The sequence below is a fragment of the Myripristis murdjan genome, chromosome 1, assembly GCF_902150065.1.
Source record: "Myripristis murdjan chromosome 1, fMyrMur1.1, whole genome shotgun sequence".
NCBI classification, from domain to species: domain Eukaryota; kingdom Metazoa; phylum Chordata; class Actinopteri; order Holocentriformes; family Holocentridae; genus Myripristis; species Myripristis murdjan.
In genome coordinates this window covers 31805197-31823530 of record NC_043980.1, presented here as the reverse complement: position 1 = coordinate 31823530, position 18334 = coordinate 31805197, and the positions used below count along the sequence as shown (strand labels likewise).

The following is an 18334-nucleotide window of genomic DNA, read 5'->3' as shown; positions in this document are numbered from 1 at the left end:
TGACTGACCAGCCTGAGCATACCAAGTCTAATGATGAGTCAGGGATTTACAGTTTGTAACAAATCTCAAAGCATCATAATGAACTTTACGGTGCATCCAACATTCAGAGACACTGAGCTGATGCATTCATAGTACCCAACTGCAGAGTTTTTAAATCAGTTACATGCTGGTTATCGGTGCTGTGTTGATAGTTTAGTTGAACGTACCTGTGCTGCTCGGTCGACTGCAGTGAGACAGCATGCTGAGTCTCCTCTCCAGCTCTGATGCCTCTAAGTTGATCCGCTCTTCTGATGAGGACGGGTGAACAGTGGGATCTGCTGTATGTACATATACACAAAAAGACACACATGCGCAGCAGAAGGAAAATGTTGATTCATTCTGTGGATCAGCTAGAATAAACCCACCATAAGACTTTCAGCTCTGTAAGAATGGCGAATGCACACCATATACACATTAACACATGCCATTTTGTGTGGTTTCAGATCAAACCCAAGTAAGGTTTATGATCATTCCTACCCACACTATCATTTTGATGTTATGTATGTGACTAGTTAGCTTTCATAGAAATACATGTGCTGTAGTTCTTGACACAGCAAATTGTTAGAGCTGAATTTCTGGAATTTGACTATTTATTTTTACTAGTATGGAGAAGGCTAAAGGTTTGACAGTTTTTTAATGGAGATACAACATTATAACAAATGCAAATCACAGAAACTTTATATTGTAACAGACATAATAAAATGGAAACAGCTACGTTAAACAGTAAGGTGCTATGTGTGCATCTGTCTCTTATTTAAATTGACTGCCGTGCCTCAGAATGCCAGATGTCCAACTGTTCTGCCAGCTTGTAAATTTATCATCTCCAAGATGAGGTAACTGTCACCTCGACTATCTGTTGGACACTGCTGTTGGAGCTGAAATTTAGTTGAGTGTAAAACCCTGCCACTTTACACACTTAGTGCCTTGCTATATTACTAAATTATATATAACTAAGCATACACACACACATTTTGTGTGTGGGGGGGGCCAATGAACACTCCACGCACGCACATTTTGTGTATGTGTGTCTATGTGTGCACAGCAGATGGTCAGGGTGTTTGTGTGTATGCGTGTCAACAGCCGAACCCCTGGATCTCTGCCTCTGGCCTACAGTACATAGCAGCTAATGCTAACACCCACGGATGCCAAGCTTCTTCACTATGCTATGTGAGGTGTCAGCTAACATTTGCTAACGTCACTGGTCTACGCTAATTATAGCTACTTCACAGCAATGTCTCAGGGTTAAAATGGGCCCTGGAACAGAGTGATGTAGGCTGGCTGACAAGATAATACAGAACACAGGGACTTATAGTGCAGATATCTTCTTATAACCATTTTTATACTTTTTTATGATTCTGACCTAAATCTTGTCAGTAACTCCACTATACAGTTATGTGTCCTGCTTGTCTGGTTGTGCGGCTGTTCAGTATAGTTGTATAGGGCCAATGAACACTTCAAAATTCAAGCCGCAAAACCACCCGCATCATAGTGACAAATTGAATATACTAAAACATTCAATATGATATAACTTTATATCATTTTAACATCTTTCCATCAACATGTCTCTACCCAGAACAAGCAATCACTATGCCGAAAAAGACCATCTTTTCATGTTTTTGCAGAAGATTTTTTGACTGTCCACTGGCCCCATAGGACCGTACTAGAGAACCGTGTCCTTAATAGAATCATGATGCAGCTCTACAGAGATTCTGGTCAAAGGGAACCGGTATGATGGAGGAAAATGGGGAAATAGGGTCCAGATCCAAAATGGTTGTTGACATCACAAGTGTTTGAAATGGACCACTGAAGACCTTATAGTCAGCTGTTAAGAGCAAGAAGAAATAAGTTGAAGCTTTAGATTTTGTCCATCTTTGCTGTTGTACCCAGTCTGACTGATGGAATGGAATTGCCATTTTGCTTCAGCAGTTCCTTGAACTCTGATTTTCCCTTAAAGTTTCTCTTCAGTAGCTTCAAAGTTAGAAAACAAAACAAAACAAACAAACAAAAAATGTTCCCTATTATAGAAGAATGTCACATATTCTCTATCTGCTGGTTGCAATACAGCATTACATCAAATAACACATATCTAGATGTCTTGTGCATCTGTAATTCAGCAGGACATATTTGGTATCTTTGGAAACCTTGGGACCTCCACTAACATTTAAAATAAGGTCCGTGGGTTTGTACTAAGCTTGTCTGCACAACATGCATGTATAATGATAAGCCCACCAATGAGACAGGTTCAAGGTATGTGTCAAACAAAAAACAACCATATGCATAATGTACTGGTCCATTCCTTCACTGGGCATGTGGTGGGCATGTTTCTCTATCTGTACAGGGTATTACATAGCTGGAAGGTCGGAGGTACGTGTCCTATATAACTATTGTATTTTCCACTGACACTAAACCCTCTGTCTCCACATGTGTTGTCTTAGAAATGCCTGTTAAATTAGCAGTGCAGTACAATGTATAACTTGCATACAAGAGCACGACCCTTTATCCACATAGTGACCCCGGGGGCTGTTTCTACTAGCCTGGCGACAGACACAAATACTCACTAAACACACACACTAAACACCCTGTAAACCCTCATAATAGCAGTCACAAAGTCACATAACTCTGTGATGGACTTTGGTTTATTTTAAAACAGTGTTTTAAAACAGGCTCTCTTTCACATATTCTAGTTATATCCTGGATAAAATAATCAAATAGAAACTTTGGTGAGAAGTCACTGTTCTCAACAATGGACTGAGTTGTGTGTGTGTTTGTGTGTGTCTGTCTGTCTTTGTGTGTACATGACTTGGTGTGTTGCTATCAAGAGTGTAGGTTTCACTTCAATACTGGGGGGAACAGAGGACACAGTGCCCCGCCCCCGGTCCCACCCCCTGTCATCCTCTCCCCAAGAGGCAGCCAACATTTTTTTTTTTTTTTTTTAATCTTTTCTTTAAGTTTAAGAGACAAGTTATGTCTGTCTGTAACAAAAACCATGTAAATTGCAGCAGGAACACCATTCATGTACTTACAGTATTTGCACACCCACAGTTTCACACAAAAATTATAAGTTATCAGCAAATAAAAAAAAAATGTGGCCACTATGTCTTATTATTTTTCACACTATTAAAAGAATAAAAGAATATACAGCTGAATGGAAGACTTAAAATGACATCACCTATATTCAAAGTTCAAAACATGAACTTTGAATACAGGTGACACTTGGCAAATTCTGACTTGTTGTGTAGATTGCAGGTAGATTAATCTGATGTGTGTATTTTTATTTTTACGTGCCCCTACCTTCCCATGGTTGCTTTGTATGCATGCATGTATGTCTGTGCACTGGCAATACTTTTTTGATCCTGTGTGCACGTTTGTGTAAATATGCATGCGTGCATTTGTGTGGTGTGGTGTGATGTGGTGTGTGTATGTGTGTGCGCACGTGTTCACACCTGGCAAGGCGGGTCGGAGGCCATGTGGGGCCCTGCTGGGTGAGATGCCTCTGACAATGCAGTCGAACAGGAAACTGATCTGCTCTCCCTCTGAACAGGACAAGAAGAAAACACCAGCCCCTGGAGGGATGGACAGAGACAAACACCACGATCAATGAAAGACCAGAGAGAAATGAGTGAGCAAGAAGTAGAGAGATGAAGGAAAGAGAATGTGACAGAAAAGCTAAGTAGCATAAAAATTAAAAAGTCAAAAAATATAAATTTTATCGATAATATTAATGAAAGAGACGGAGTGTTGTACGGCAGTGGACAGTAACAAAATAACATGGTGTTAATGCTAAAAAATTAACAAAAACAAATTTGTCTTAGTCATGAGATAAGCCAAGGTGAGGTCATTCAGTGAGCCAGCAGCAACCATTTTTCATCAAGGTTACACAGGACTCTATCAATTAAACCCTAACCCCTCTTTATAAAGTCCACAGATGTACAGTAGAAGTATGACAAGAAATCATACATGGTGAGAAGAGTAGGATGGTGAGGTCATTTCATGGGGCCTTTAAAGTATGCTTTCAAAGTAGTATTTACTGTAGATATCTCAGGTGAACACACCTATAAAAGTTCCTCCATTGAAATATCAATGTGCTATGAATATAATGGAAACATTCGCTTCACTGGCACAATGTATATACAAGTATTTAGTAGAAATCTGCCTGTCAGAGGGTTTCACCATTGGAGCCGAGTCTCAAGCATGAAAATATGCTGTCTCACAAATACCAAGGAAGCTCAGTAATGGGTATGGAGTTTTCAACAGAAGTCTTTTCTGTGGAGGACAAATGTACAGAGGCAACGAAGATGTTGTTGTAGATGACTAAATGACTAACTAAATGACTGAAAAAAAAAATGAAAGGACTTTTGATTCGTTGACAAAAGTTCTTAAAGGGGAGGTGAGGTGAACAGAGCCGTTCTCCTTATTTAATTTCATTTGATTGACTCAGTCTCCTGTCAAACTCAGTGTGAAAATGGCCAGCTTGTACAGATAAGATATGATGTACAATATGATGAACCTTGAACAGGATTCCAGTAGATCATCAGTCTCAAAGCTCCCCTCGGTGTTTTGTGCAGTCCCAGCTATGTGACAAAACCAGAAGACTTGCCACTTTTCATATCTTTCCCTTTTTCTCTTGCTTGACGTGTAAATAAAAACAGCACCTTTGGCCTCAAGAGGCTTTTTACCCAGACAAACATTTTTATGCTTTTATGGGACAATTTTCATCAAGCATCACTTCAGCAAGAGAATTATGAGAGTTTCTTGGTGTGAAATGGGCTTTACTTCATTTCTGTTTTTCTATAATTTTTTGCTAAGGGCATTTTTGCCAACCTTATCCTCATGTTCAGGGTTATGTTATGAACACTGCGGGGCCTTTTTGCCTCAGACCTCATTAATTTCCTGCCCCATCAGCATCTCCACTCACCTTGAGGGAGACAGATCATGTTCTTTATCACTGAACAACTATTGTATTAGAAAAGCGGTGCTTTATGTTGAATACTGGGAGAAACATAGCTTTCCTCAGTTGGATTCCATTATGGCACACAAATCTAGGATGTTAATTGCTCTGATTAAGACTGATTTTGTACTTAATTGTTCACGAAGGCAATTACCCTTTTCTTTATTGGCGTACACAAGACAGCAGTTAACATTTAGACAAATACAATTATAACTTGTCTGAGAAAAGAAGTGCTGTATTATACTGCCAAATATGTTGTGAATACACAAACAAAAACACACCCACATATGTTATAATGCACAGTATACATTTGCTCATAAACACAGTGCTACCAGTTAGCTACTTTAACTGCCATTTTCCCTTTAATTTCTCCTTAAGCAGCTTTAAGAGTCAGATATTTTTTTTCCCATATTGCCATTCATATTGTGTATCTGCTGGTTGCAGATTCATTCATCAAGCTACATCACACATATTGAGTGAAGTATTCAAAGCCAATATGCTGTTGTTTTATGGCTGCAGCACTATATCAGATAGGAAATATCTAGATGTCTTGTGCATCATTTTATACACATTTCCCTGTAATTCAACAGGACACATTTGGCATCTTTGGAAACCTTGGGATCTCCACTAGAATTTACAATAAACTTCTGTAGGTTTAAACAAAGCTCGGCATGCATTTGTAATGATCAACCCACTGATAGCACAGGTAGGGTTGAAAAAGTTAACTGCAACTTTTTCATAGAACATCATCATAATAAAGAAGAGGGGAAAGTAACAGGGCAGCTGGATGAAGCATTTGCAAGTGTGTGTGTATGTTCTGGGGCATAGAAAGGTTTGAGACAGCAGGATGTCAGCCTAAAAGTTCTTACCTACATCACATGGCTTAATAGCTAGCTAAACTCTGCAGATGACCATCTGTTGCCATAGGTGCATGCCAACACTAGGCCTGTTTGAGTGTGTGTGTGAGTGAGAGAGTGTGTTACAGGGTCACATGAACACATGTGAAACTGATAAGCCAGACATCATCCGTGCTGCTAAGCAATGGGCTCTGCTCCAAACATCATCAGTTACAGCGCAGTGCAGCCTCAGCTCATTATCACGTTGGCCAAGACTTGGGACACAGACAGCACTGATTCACACCGTTACACAGCATGCAAGCACACACACGCATCCACTGCACTTTTCACTAGTGCATGTGAGTCAAAGTGTGTGTGTGAGAGAGAGCTTCTCCAACAGTAGCCAGGGCTCAGTCCAACAGATGTCCATCAAAACCTGACTCTACTGATTATATCCTTTTGCACTGACTAAACGCAGCAAGACCGACCCGCTCAGTGCAGGCCTGTCACTCTGATGTCAATCTCCATTTCTGCATCAGGAAACTGTATCGTTTTGGTGCAGCTGGCTTGTAGCACACAAGTCTAATTTCTTTGCACATTAGACAACTGAGGAGCCACTAGGGTGTACAATAAGCCTTAAAAAAAAAGAAAAGAAAAGAAAAGAAAGAAATGAGGCAGCAGAGAGTAAATGGGTTCTTCGTGGCTCTTCATGAAGACATGATGCAATATAGTGCTCTAAAACAGCAAAACTGGTAAAGAGAAATTATCCCTCTCTAGCCGCCTTGTTGTTGTTCTCCACTATTTTGCACTGTCCATGCATTTTACTGATTTTACTCCCTCAGGTCCTGGATTTCCGTTTTTTGATGTGTTTTTATGCTCCAGCAAACTGCTGTGTTGGTTCAGCTGTCATCTCGTGTTGCTGCATAATGCACCTAAAGAAACCAACGGCTTGTTTGGCGACGCACATGCAGTCTCTACCACTCTTATTCACCACAGCTTGGTAGTATTGCTTTTCAAGATTGACGGACATCTGCTTGTTCCTCTGAGCACAATCACACATTAATCCTCTGAAACCCAGGGCTTTCATTTAACCCTCTGAGCAAAATGCCCTTTATTTCTTTCGAAAGACATTTATTTAGTTAGTTGTTGATGTTAGTTATAACAACAACAACAGCAACCCTGGCCATAAAATAAAATATAAAGAGCAATTAATTAAAAAAAAAAAAAAAAAAAAAAAAAAAAAAAATCTAAAAAAACAATTACATGTAATTAAAAATCTATTGTTTTTTTTAAAGAAGAATTTGCACTTGAAAAAGAGAACAAAATATCCACTTATAATATGAACATTACTGAAAGAAAGAATTTTGTTCAGAGGGTTAAGTCACACTACTAAGTGGAGGGTGAATTTGCATTGACTTAATGGTTTACATCTGTACTTTGCTCATTCTGTGCCTTTGTATTATAACATTGAGGTTCACAGTTCTGTAATTTCCCCAAGGCTGCTGGGTAATGTGTAAATGAGGTGAAGGAGAAGGCTGTGATAGGCCATGTATCTGCCAGGGGCCATGTGATTGGCGGAGTCACCGCCAGGGGGAAGGCTGGTATTTATAGCTGCTGCTCATCAGTAACACTGAAACCAGACCCCCGAACCTCACAGTTATTCCTGTAGGAGCCAGAAGGCTGCTTGCTACTGACTGATGCGTGTGTGCGCACATGCACACACACACACACACACACACACACACACACACACACACACACACACACACACACACACACTCACACTCACACTCACACTCACACGCACAGACCACACATATGAACACAGTGACACTCAAACTTTAACACAGCTGCCAAACAAAAGGAAACAAAATGACGAGAAAAATGTGTGTACACAAAAGCACTGACAAAAATAACCCAGTCTATATATGTGTGTCACACAAATTAACACGCGCACACAAAACAAACAGGCACAAAACAGAAAATAGTAACTTTGCATGGTTCAAGCTTAATGAGTTATAAAAGCTTTAACAAAGGCAGTGCCGTGCCCAACTATACTTCAAAGTATTCAGTCAAGTCAGGGACGCAGCATCAGCTAGCTTGTTAGCTAGCTGAGTGAGAGTTTCCCTACAATGAACTTTTTAAATAGCGTCACCACCTCCTTCAAAACACTTTCCTTCTCACCCACCCGAAAACATAAAACTGTTTCCCATTCTTTGCATGCAAACCCACATCAAATGGACATTCATAGGATACCTAGACCATGAAACTTGTGTATTAACACACACATGCACACACTATTATTCGGAAGGTACGGTGTGACGGATTCATGCATTTCTCACGTGGCTACCATCTCCAGTTACTTTCTGAACACCAGCAATAAAATGCAGAGGCTTTTATGTTAGTCTGCATGTGTTGTATGACAGATCTATTTACTAGCAAGCATGAGAGAAAGAGAAAAACAAACATGAAGGGCACACAAAAATGCAATTTAGAAGGCCATGCTACAGTATATCACATGAGAAAAGCTGGGCCAAGCCACTGAGGTATTGGGTGGTAAGACTTTAAGGCAAAACATCCCCATCTCGACAGGTCATTTACTGAATTATCTTTAGTGTTAAAATCTTGTTTTTCTTCAAACAAGTGAAAAAAAATCTGACAGTGAGATGAGATAATCCCACTTGTGTCCATAATCAACTTGTTCCCAGAATTTTCTTGAATCAAGTCAAGTAAGGCTGATCTTCCCTATTAGGAAAAAAATAATCAAGCAAGTAAAACAGCACTGGAAAAGAGTGGGATTATCTCAACACACAGGGAGATATTTTCACTTAAGAAAAATAAGAATTTAAGACTCTAAGATGTAAGACTAAGGACTTGTTAAGATGGAGATTTTTTTGCAGTGTAAATGTTATCCTGAATAATTGCCTAGTCTCCTCACAGCTCTGTTAAAGTCCTCAGAGAGTAGAGATGTGAAACATAAAACATGAAACTATCTCTGTTTACAGGCAGCAGTGGCTGCTGAATCCCAGAATTCAACCTCCAAGTGATGCTTGGTTTCCTGCCAAATGAGCCGTCTGGCAGACATGAGCAACATACCAACCACAGCCAAAAGGGAGAGGACATCTGGCTCACGGCTGGTGTGAATTCCCCACATCATGTGAATCCCCCACCCCACTTTCTTTTCCTCACAAAGAAAAATCAAAATATTCACTCACAATATCCACAGCGAGTTCCACCCTCAAACACAAAGCCGTTGGGCACAGCACCATAGCGACGTAGCTCGGACAGTTTCCAGTGACCAATGACAGCCGGGGGAAAGTCCCTGGTGAGAACCAATAGGTTGTTGCACAAGTGGAGTGAGGCGGGACCGCTCTCCAGTTTGGTACCTGGCTGGACATTGACGCTGAACCTGTGGACTAGAGAGAGAGAGACAGAGAGCAAGAGAGATCAACAGTCTGACAAACGTTTGTACCTTCAATCCACAGCATGCCATTTTAGGGGTGTACTGTATGTGTGTTACATGTTCATTAACCATTGTTAATTACTTAAAGGCAACTGGCGCATCATTGATCATAGACCAGTATAAATTACACAACGAATGAGACGCAAACACAAACAAACCAAAAGGCCGTGTCACACACAAACACATGAACGCACACACACACTCTGACACATGCAGAATGTGATTTCTGTCAGAGATAATGATGATTAAACAGTTTTTTAAGCTCCGCTGCTTGCAATTTGTCATCACTCTGTTTCTGCAGATGGCACTTAGCAATGCCAAGGTTTGTCTCTCAGTTGTGGCTCCCTGCACCCCCAAACCCCCACACACACACAAATGCTGTGTAAACACATGTGCACACACAGCACGCACAGCATCAGGAGGGTGGAGCTAAGTTAACATTTCACAATGATAATAACAGTAAACTTTATTTACAACTATTTTTTCATATGGCACATATGGCACAGGTAAGCTAGAAGAGTTCAAGTAAGCCATGTTAGAAAACTAGATTGTGAGAGGAAATTTTAAGGAGGACAATGTGTGTAAAAAATAGGCACTGTCCTTGTGTGACTTCTTATATGATTTTTTAGACCAACTATGGATACATTTCTTCACTACATCCAATGTTTCTCCCCCTAATTAGACTTTCTTGAGAATTGTTCCTTGTCCTGTGCTTGTTCTTGTTTCCTCCTGTTTTTGTTTCATCATTTTGTCAGAGATGATGCCAGGGTCCAAACCATGCTGTGGTATCAAAGTAATAAGTAAGTATGAAGAATAGGGAGACTAAAAGTGGGATGATACGGTCTCTATGTTTGGCATTAGACAGAACCCTTCTGGACAAGCTGCACATGGCAGGAGTACAAAGAGTTCCTGTAATCTAGGCGAGAGGACATGAATGCATGCATGAATGACCTTCCCCAAGTCAAAGGAGGATGGTAGGGGTTTAATTTCTCAAATAGCTCTCAGCTGCAGAAAGCACGACTGCACAGTCCCTTTAACCTGCGTGTCAAAAGTTAAACTGGAGTCAGTGAACACCCTTTGGTCCTCAGCTACAGGTTTCAAATTGGAAGCTAAAATACCCAGACTGCTGCTAGAATGCATGGAGCCTGCAGACTGAGCAAGGTCAATGACTCTCAATTAAAAAATGTGAAAGTCTTCATTGAAACTGCCTTTTGTCTTCACCTTATCTTTAATTTAACAATAATGTATTATGCATTTCACCCTTCATCCTCACTTTACCTAGGCATTTTACTTCAAACTAAATGTATATATAGCATGTGCCCTTTTTATATAGTGATTTCTGCATGGATCTGAATACCTTTAACAGTGGTGGCTCTAGACTTTTTATATGGGGTGGCATGGACCTTTTAAACCACTGGGATGGCTCTTGCATCCAATTCTTCACTAGTATGAGTCTAATTATTTAGCCCAACAACAATATTATATATATAAACCAACTAAAGCAGATATCTATACCACAGTATGTGATAATGGACAAAAAGCTGATAATAAAAAAAAAAAAAAAAAAAAAACATTGTTCTGCTTGAACTCCATTGCTATACTAGAACTGGTAAAAACAAAGAACTAGCACACCATGAGGTCTAGCTGCACATGTGACTTTAATCTCTGTCTCACCTGCCTCTTGGTTACTGTCTTTCCATCCATCTGTCTCCCAGTCTCTGTTATTGTCTTGTTCTCTCTCTGTCTCAGATCTCTCATTTCACTTCCTTTGGTCTGTCCTAATTTTTCTACCTGAAAAATCTGGAAATATCCCCACTTTTGCCCTTTCTCTTAATGTTCTCTTTGGGCTCACATTCAAGATATAAAAGGAATGATAGGATCAAGTCAAAGCATTTGACTACACTGCAGACAAATGAGCACATTAACTATTGCTGTTTTAGAGCATGCTGGGGTATTGATTATCTTTGATTTGTATTTCACTAAAAGATAAGCTATTTCTGTGTCTACAACATTGGAAATACATAGCTCAAGTTTATTTTGAGCTCCAAATCACTGTTTACAGTCTCAGTTTTTTTTTTTTTTTTTTAAAACGGAAAGAAATACACTCACCACCAAAACCAAAAGCCGATAGGGGGAAAAGAAGTCATCTTCTGTGGCCTCAAATTCCCATTTGATTTCCAAATATAAAACCAAAAGACATGGGTAAGAAAAAAAGTGCTGCAATCAGGTCAAAATTAACAAACTCTATTTCAGTACTGCCATTATTAGCCCACCCTCACAGTATTTCGGTGGGTCAGTCACCTCCCTTTAGCACCCGTTACGTGCGGTGGAGGTCCCGGGTAGCCTTTTTCCCAGGATGGCGAAGTCATTTTCTACATTTTGAGAGGTCATTTTGGCTCACTGGTTAAGGTTAAGTTTACAGTTAGGCATAAACTGTTAACAGCTAGCATCAAGGAAAGGCTGCAAAGAATGGAGTTCACTTAATTATTTCATACCTTCGCCATCCTAGGAAAAAATATCGCCCTACAGCCGGGAAGGCGCCCTTCTAACTAACGGATGAAACAGCACGTGACTGCTACGATACATTTTAAAATTTGGACTCTAATTAAGCTGTTTTCACCAGGTTTGGGTTTGTTTTTTGTTGTTTCGGGTATAAAATCTGACTTTGACTGTCCCTTGTCGTTGTGGGTGTGGCAGACCAATTACCAACAGACATTACTAACTAGCAGATAAATACCACACACTTCGACAAGAAACCATCCAGATTTCTTGCTGTTTTCTTCACCATAGTCAAGCAGCTTCTGGTTTCCAGCCATTGGCACCTCTAAAAGTCCCCCTGAAAACGGAAAACTCACCACATAATCCCACCACTATTGAATTTATCCGCTGTCTTGTACGAGTTTTCTGCACACCTGAATCTCAGTACGTGCCGCTGTTGCGATGCACGGCTGTGACGTCATCTAACGTTGCTTTCCCTACACTCGGTCAACGGAGTCGCGTTCACTGAAACTTAGACGTCTGAGTTTCGGTCTTGTAAATTTCAGCCCGGCAACAATATTTCGTTTTTTATAATTATACTGCCCAAACTGGGGTGGCAAGGCCTTTGTACCGTGGGCCGGCATTGAGCTCTAATTTCTTTTCCCCAAATTGGTTCCTGCACTGCATGAGGATAATGTTTTTACCACTGGAGTACATTCAGAGTCTTTCAGAGCAAAAAGTTGCAGTGTTTCTGTGTATTTCAGGATTCAAGTCCCAAAAGGCCATTGTGCTTTTGTAAAAAGGTTCCCTGAACTTGCAGTCTTTTTAAAAAGACGTCCATGACAGCCACATTGCGCAGTCAATAATCAACCATGTTGTCTGTGTCATTGTCCATTGTGGCTGCTGCAGCCGCGTATGAACAAAATGTTGATTTATAATGAGAGGATGGCAGTCCTGTGTGCGCCGCTCACCTGTCAGATCCGGCAGACCTGACTGGGTGGGCGCGGCACCTGTAAGCATCAAGCCGGTGCCGCGGCCGGCCCGCCTGATGCTGACCGTGGCTTTTTTTATGCAAACAAGATTTTGTCCATATAAAAAGTATTTTTCCAAAAAGGTATTGTGCAGGTGTTGGCGCCCCTGCTCTGGGAGGGGCGCGTGTAGCCGCCAGAGAGGGCACCGGTACGGCCGTTATCGCTTGGAAGTTCTCGCTGCGCGCGCGCGCGCACGCGCACGCACCGGCTAGAACAGAAGGGCGCAAGGCAAGTAATTTCGCCCAGGGCGGCAACATGGGCAGAACCGCCACTGTCCATGACAGCACTCACACATGATTATGAGTACAGACACCGCCTCAGTGTCAACAGTGCAATTGTTTGTGTATTTAAAATCAATGGAAGTCAGTGACAAAACTAATTAATTATTCTCTCTCTCTCTCTCTCTCTCTCTCTCTCTCTCTCTCTCTCTCTCTCTCAGAAATGAAAAATCCAAAAACACATTACCTAAAAAGACATTACTTGAAAGAAAATAATTCTGTTCATACACAACTTTCGTTTAAAAGTTCAGAAAAGTTCATGAACAGGGCAAACATTATTTGGTTAAAATGGCTGGGTCCAGATTAAGTTCCTTTAGCAAGGGCTGAACTACTGCAAGCTGACAAGTGGATGGGACGATTGCAGAAGTCAGAGCTGTTCAAAGCTGATAAAATGTTAGGGCCCACAGTGTTAAAATGTAATTAAGGATCAAATTCAAGACTTAATGAGGCAAATCAACTCTTCCAGAACTTGAAAAGTGAGATGGACTCAAAGCAGCTGAACAAAAGGAGATGTAATATTCAACTTTATACCTTCTACCTTTCTGGTGATAAATCTTGTAAACTCCTAACACAGTGCAGAGGAGTCCTCCAAAGGGAAACAAAGAGAGGGGGCACCACTTTTAAAAAGTCCCAGAGGCAGTTCTTAGAAATGATGTTTGAAAAGGTCTCTAATAACACAGTCCTCCGCTGGAGAATATTAATTCAGCCTCATAACTCACACCACCGTTTTACACAGTCCACTTTGCCAGCAGCTGGTGAGGTGATGTATAGGTCCACTGCATATAAAGTGAGGTTTGATTGCCTTTGATGGCATTTTCCACAGTGTGAACTTTTTCTGTATATGTTATCTGTTCCTTGCTCCTCCCGCTGCCCACTCTGAAGAGTAAGCTGAGGAGGAGTGAACACGGCAGATTAAGACAGATGGATAAAAGCAGATATGTAATGGAAAAAGACTTTATCTGTCTGTGTGGTTACACCCATCATCTCTCTGATCCCTATAACCAGTGACATCCACTGGCTTTTTCATATTAACAACTATTTTTTCAGGGAAAGATGACTGAACATGCACTTACAGTCACACACCTTCTAGCAAACCAAAGTGCAAAGGCTTAAGGATACTCTTACACCAATGTGGGATTTTCAATGACATATTATACATGAAAAAGGCTTCCTTGGTGTTGAAACATGTGAAAGCCAATAGAGAACCGACAAAATTGTGTTCCACATACTTTTTTTTTTAACCTCTTTAGTCGTGCCGGTGGGTTTGTCAACACAAATGCATGCTGCGCAACTGAGCTTTGCTCAAAACCACAAATCACTGCGATCCCAAGGTTTCCAAGGATACCAACATGTCCTGCTGAATTACAGGGATGCATGTATAAAATGACGTAAAAAAACCAAAAAAAAAAAACACATCTAGATAATTTTTGTGTGCTGTAATAATAATAATATACACTACTCACAAAAAGTTAGGGATATTCGGCTTTCGGGTGAAATTTCAGGATGAACCTAAAATGCATTATAACCTTTACAGGTGAACTTAATGTGACCTTCTGTAAACTTTTGAATGCACATGTCCAACTGTTCAATGTTTCAGTACTTTTTGCACAAGTTGCTGTTCTCTAACAAGGAGTTTAACGGCAAAATTCACATCAGGTGTTTGATGCTCCAGCTCATCGAGGTCGTATCATTAGGGAACGGCTGCTGGAGACTGGGGTACCTCAAATGGAGTGGCCTGCACTTTCTCCAGACCTGAATCCCATAGAAAACCGATGGGATCAGCTGAGTTGCCGTGTAGAGGCTCGGAGCTCTGTACCCCAGAACCTCAATGTCCTGAGGGCTGCCCTTCAAGAAGAGTGGGATGCCATGCCTCAGCAGACAATAAGTCGACTTGTGAACAGCATGAGACGTCGTTGTCAAGCTGTAATTGATGCTCAAGGGCACATGACAAGTTATTGAGACATTGACATTTTTTGTTGTGGTATACCCACCACTGTTGTTGGCTTTTGTTTCAAGAAATTGTTTGAGATGAGGAAATCACCAGTGTATGCTTCTACTTAAATGCCCTACTTTCATGAAATAATATCACTGTAGTGTGAACACTTTACATTTTCCATAAATTTCACCCAAAAGCCAAATATCCCTAACTTTTTGTGAGTAGTGTAAGCCTGAAGTAGATTAAAGGAAGCATTATAGAAAATAAATGTGCCACTGTTGTGCACTATGGAAAAAATGCTTTCTCAAACTTTAAAAGCTACTTAAGAAGGAGTTTATCTATGGGGGACTGACAGGGTTGTTACTCAGTAACGCCAGTGACACCAGCCTTGTGACATTTTACCTGCTCAGAGGACGACAGCAACCAGCAGGTGCTGCAAGACAATTCAGCAACAAAGAGGAAAAAGCCTCATTTTCCAACCAAAAAAACAAAACAAAAACAAAAAAATGACAAAGCAGTTTTTTTTATTACAGTATGTTGCAGTATGATATATTACATCCTCATTGAATGTGCCTGTTGGACCTCTGCTCTAATCATCTAGCTTACCTTTCTCCATTGTGAAAATGTGACTATTGTTTGTGTCAATTGTAGGACACAGTCGAGCTTAATAGAGGTCACCGCACACCCCTCAGAGGAGGTATTGGAGCCAATTCATTATGCATGAGACAGCATGGGGGCAATATGTGTGTTTGGGTGTGCTGGTGGAAGCTAAACAATGAATCGCGCTGCATTTGAATAGGTGGTGATAAAAAAGAAGCTGGTATAAAATACAACTGTAGCTCAGCAGAATAATCTCCATCTCATTCAGTCTCATATTCAGTGTTAAAATCCTGTTTATTCTTAAAACAACTGAAAACTACCAGTGGGATGAGATAATCCCACTTGTTTCCAATGCAGTTTCAGGAATTGTTCTAGGAACAAGCAGAAAAATGTGGAAACAAAGCAGAATAAGGCTGATCAGCCCGCTGGTATCACTTGAAAGGTCTGGAAACAACACAATTGGCATTGGAAACAATTGGGATTATCGCATCCCACTGACAGATTTTTTCACTTGTTTGAAGAAAAACAAGATTTTAACAGTGAATATGAGAAGAAATTACTTAGCGGGACATTTTTTGCAGTGGCTGCTGTGATATTTGTACAGAGACTAACCCGAGACAGACTAAGGGAACTTTGTACATGTGTTACCAAGGAAACAAGCTGCCAGCCACCTGAGGCTGCCTTAGATATCTTAATCAAAATATCACTTCTGCAAGTGCAGGTTAATAAAGCACCCTTCCCCTTCAGCACCAAAAACCCAACCACAAACCACCTTCACCTCCTCCCACAGCCACTCCACACACGCACAGTGAAACACACTGTGAACACACCCCGCCGCCTGTTCCTGTCTCAACCAAACACCCAACAAAACACTGACCTTCTCCCAGGCTGTAGCGGAGGCGGGTGTCCCAGGCCAGCAGGGCCTCTCGACTGTGGAAGCCCAAGACTAGAGTGTGTCCCAGGCAGAGGATGGAGAGGGTGTAGGCTACCCCGTCATACCCCGGCCCCGGCTCCACACCACAGATCCCCTGGAAGCACAGAGCAGAACACAGTCAACTGTCACATTGTGTTTCCACTCTATTCTATTCTATTCTATTCATAAACTCTCACAATTGTGAAATACACCATGAAATGAACTCCTGCCCATTCTATCTCCTGGAAATCAGAGTGTCTTTAATAGTTACCTCATGCTGTCCTAGTGGGCATTCATAAAAAATTCAACTAATAAAATCTCCCCAAATTTTTGAACAATCTGGCCTCTCCATGCATCCTATAAAATAAAACCGTATGTCTCACCCTAAAGTTTTTAAACAAATTTTGAATTCTCCCTCCCCCCGTTAGCCCCAAGCCAACATCTCATTTAACATCATACAACATACCCATGAAATACATAAAGTAGAAAGGAAATAAGAGTGCCATTTCATGGTGGTTGTAAAGCTGCGCTAAGAAAAATCTATGAATAATAGATATGCCTTAGCTTATCAGCCTAAATCCAAACATGGGGCTGTAGTAAAACAGATCGCCCTGTAAGATTCACCCATACACTTTTTTCTGGGCATTGACCCTTTGAAACCTGTTTGTTTATAAAGTTACAGATAGATAGATAGATAGATAGATAGATAGATAGATAGATAGATAGACTGAATGTACCTCTAGTGTTACATTGAGCCTCTCCTTGTGGCCACGGCCCTTTTCCCTCCCTTTCTTCTTCTCCTTGTAAACCAGGAGGGACAAACAGTCTGAGCCGCAGAGAGGAGGAACACACATCAGCACAGTGACACAGAGAGGGGCTTACAAGTAACCTTTGTAATAATAACAACAATGATAATAACAGAATGTAAAATGGAAAATCCCCTCTGGGACTGTGTGCATATATATGTATACACACACACATATGTATGCCATAGGGGAACAGCTGCTACAACAAACCTCAAAACAATGAGCTGATCCACTGGCACAGCTGAAGATAATGTCATGAGAGACACACACATCACTGGAGTAATCCACAGCATTCCCACCATGCAAAATGATTTCCTTCAGGATATAGCACGGCTTGCATTTACTTGTGTATTCCACTGAGGGACTCCATGTTTTCTCTTACTGCATCTCAAGATGAACTCAAATTGATTTCTGGGGCGCGCGCCCTCTTTTCCTCTCCAGTGGCGAGCATGGGAACCTCTGTGCAGCCAAAGCAATGTCATGCCTTTTGTTTTTAGATGGGAAGTGTGTTCAACCTGAACTCCAGCTCTGATCAAGTATTGCGCAATATCCCCACGTGTCGCGCTGGATATGTGATAGCGGCGCTATGCGCTCCGGTGGCGCTCTGCCAAGGGCCCAATTGACAAGTTGTGATTAGTTTAATTCCAGAAAATCAGCCGGGATGAGCGCTGAATGATACGAGACGAGCTTAATTACCGGCGCGAACTTGTCTTTGTAAAGTTGTGCCAATGCTGATGAGGAGTAAAGAGTTGCTTATAAAAATAGAAGCGGTTTGCCACGTACCTGCGACCGGAGAGGGCTTCCGAAGCACGACCCACCGCGTCTTCCACTGTGGGAGAGTTTGGAGAACACAGTAAAAAACCAAGTCTGCTCCTGTGGTCGTCACTGGGGTACAGAAACACACTTTAAGAAACCTGCTATTGAAAAGTAATAACAGGAACTAACCTTTTTTCCATCTCTAAACTTGACTTGTCCCTCCGCGACCACTGTATCCGTCATCTTCTGA

General features: G+C 41.2%; 1 protein-coding gene across 7 annotated transcripts in view; it reads right to left on the bottom strand.

Annotated features, from left to right (window-relative positions):
- dok7b (docking protein 7b) overlaps positions 1–18334 on the bottom strand; it is a 25028-nt gene extending 6694 nt beyond the window's left edge. For 2 of the 7 annotated variants that reach the window (XM_030054981.1, XM_030054999.1), the window contains exons 1-7: positions 18274–18334; positions 18112–18157; positions 17260–17348; positions 16487–16637; positions 9039–9239; positions 3483–3602; positions 207–317 (exon numbers count right to left, since the gene is read on the bottom strand). In XM_030054981.1, the coding sequence (XP_029910841.1) occupies positions 207–317; positions 3483–3602; positions 9039–9239; positions 16487–16637; positions 17260–17348; positions 18112–18157; positions 18274–18327 (772 nt within the window). In that variant the 5' untranslated portion in view covers positions 18328–18334. Of the gene's footprint in view, positions 1–206; positions 318–3482; positions 3603–9038; positions 9240–12023; positions 12256–16486; positions 16638–17259; positions 17349–18111; positions 18158–18273 lie in introns of those variants that run through there. The other 5 variants (XM_030054990.1, XM_030055030.1, XM_030055021.1 and 2 more) reach the window with 5 other exon arrangements.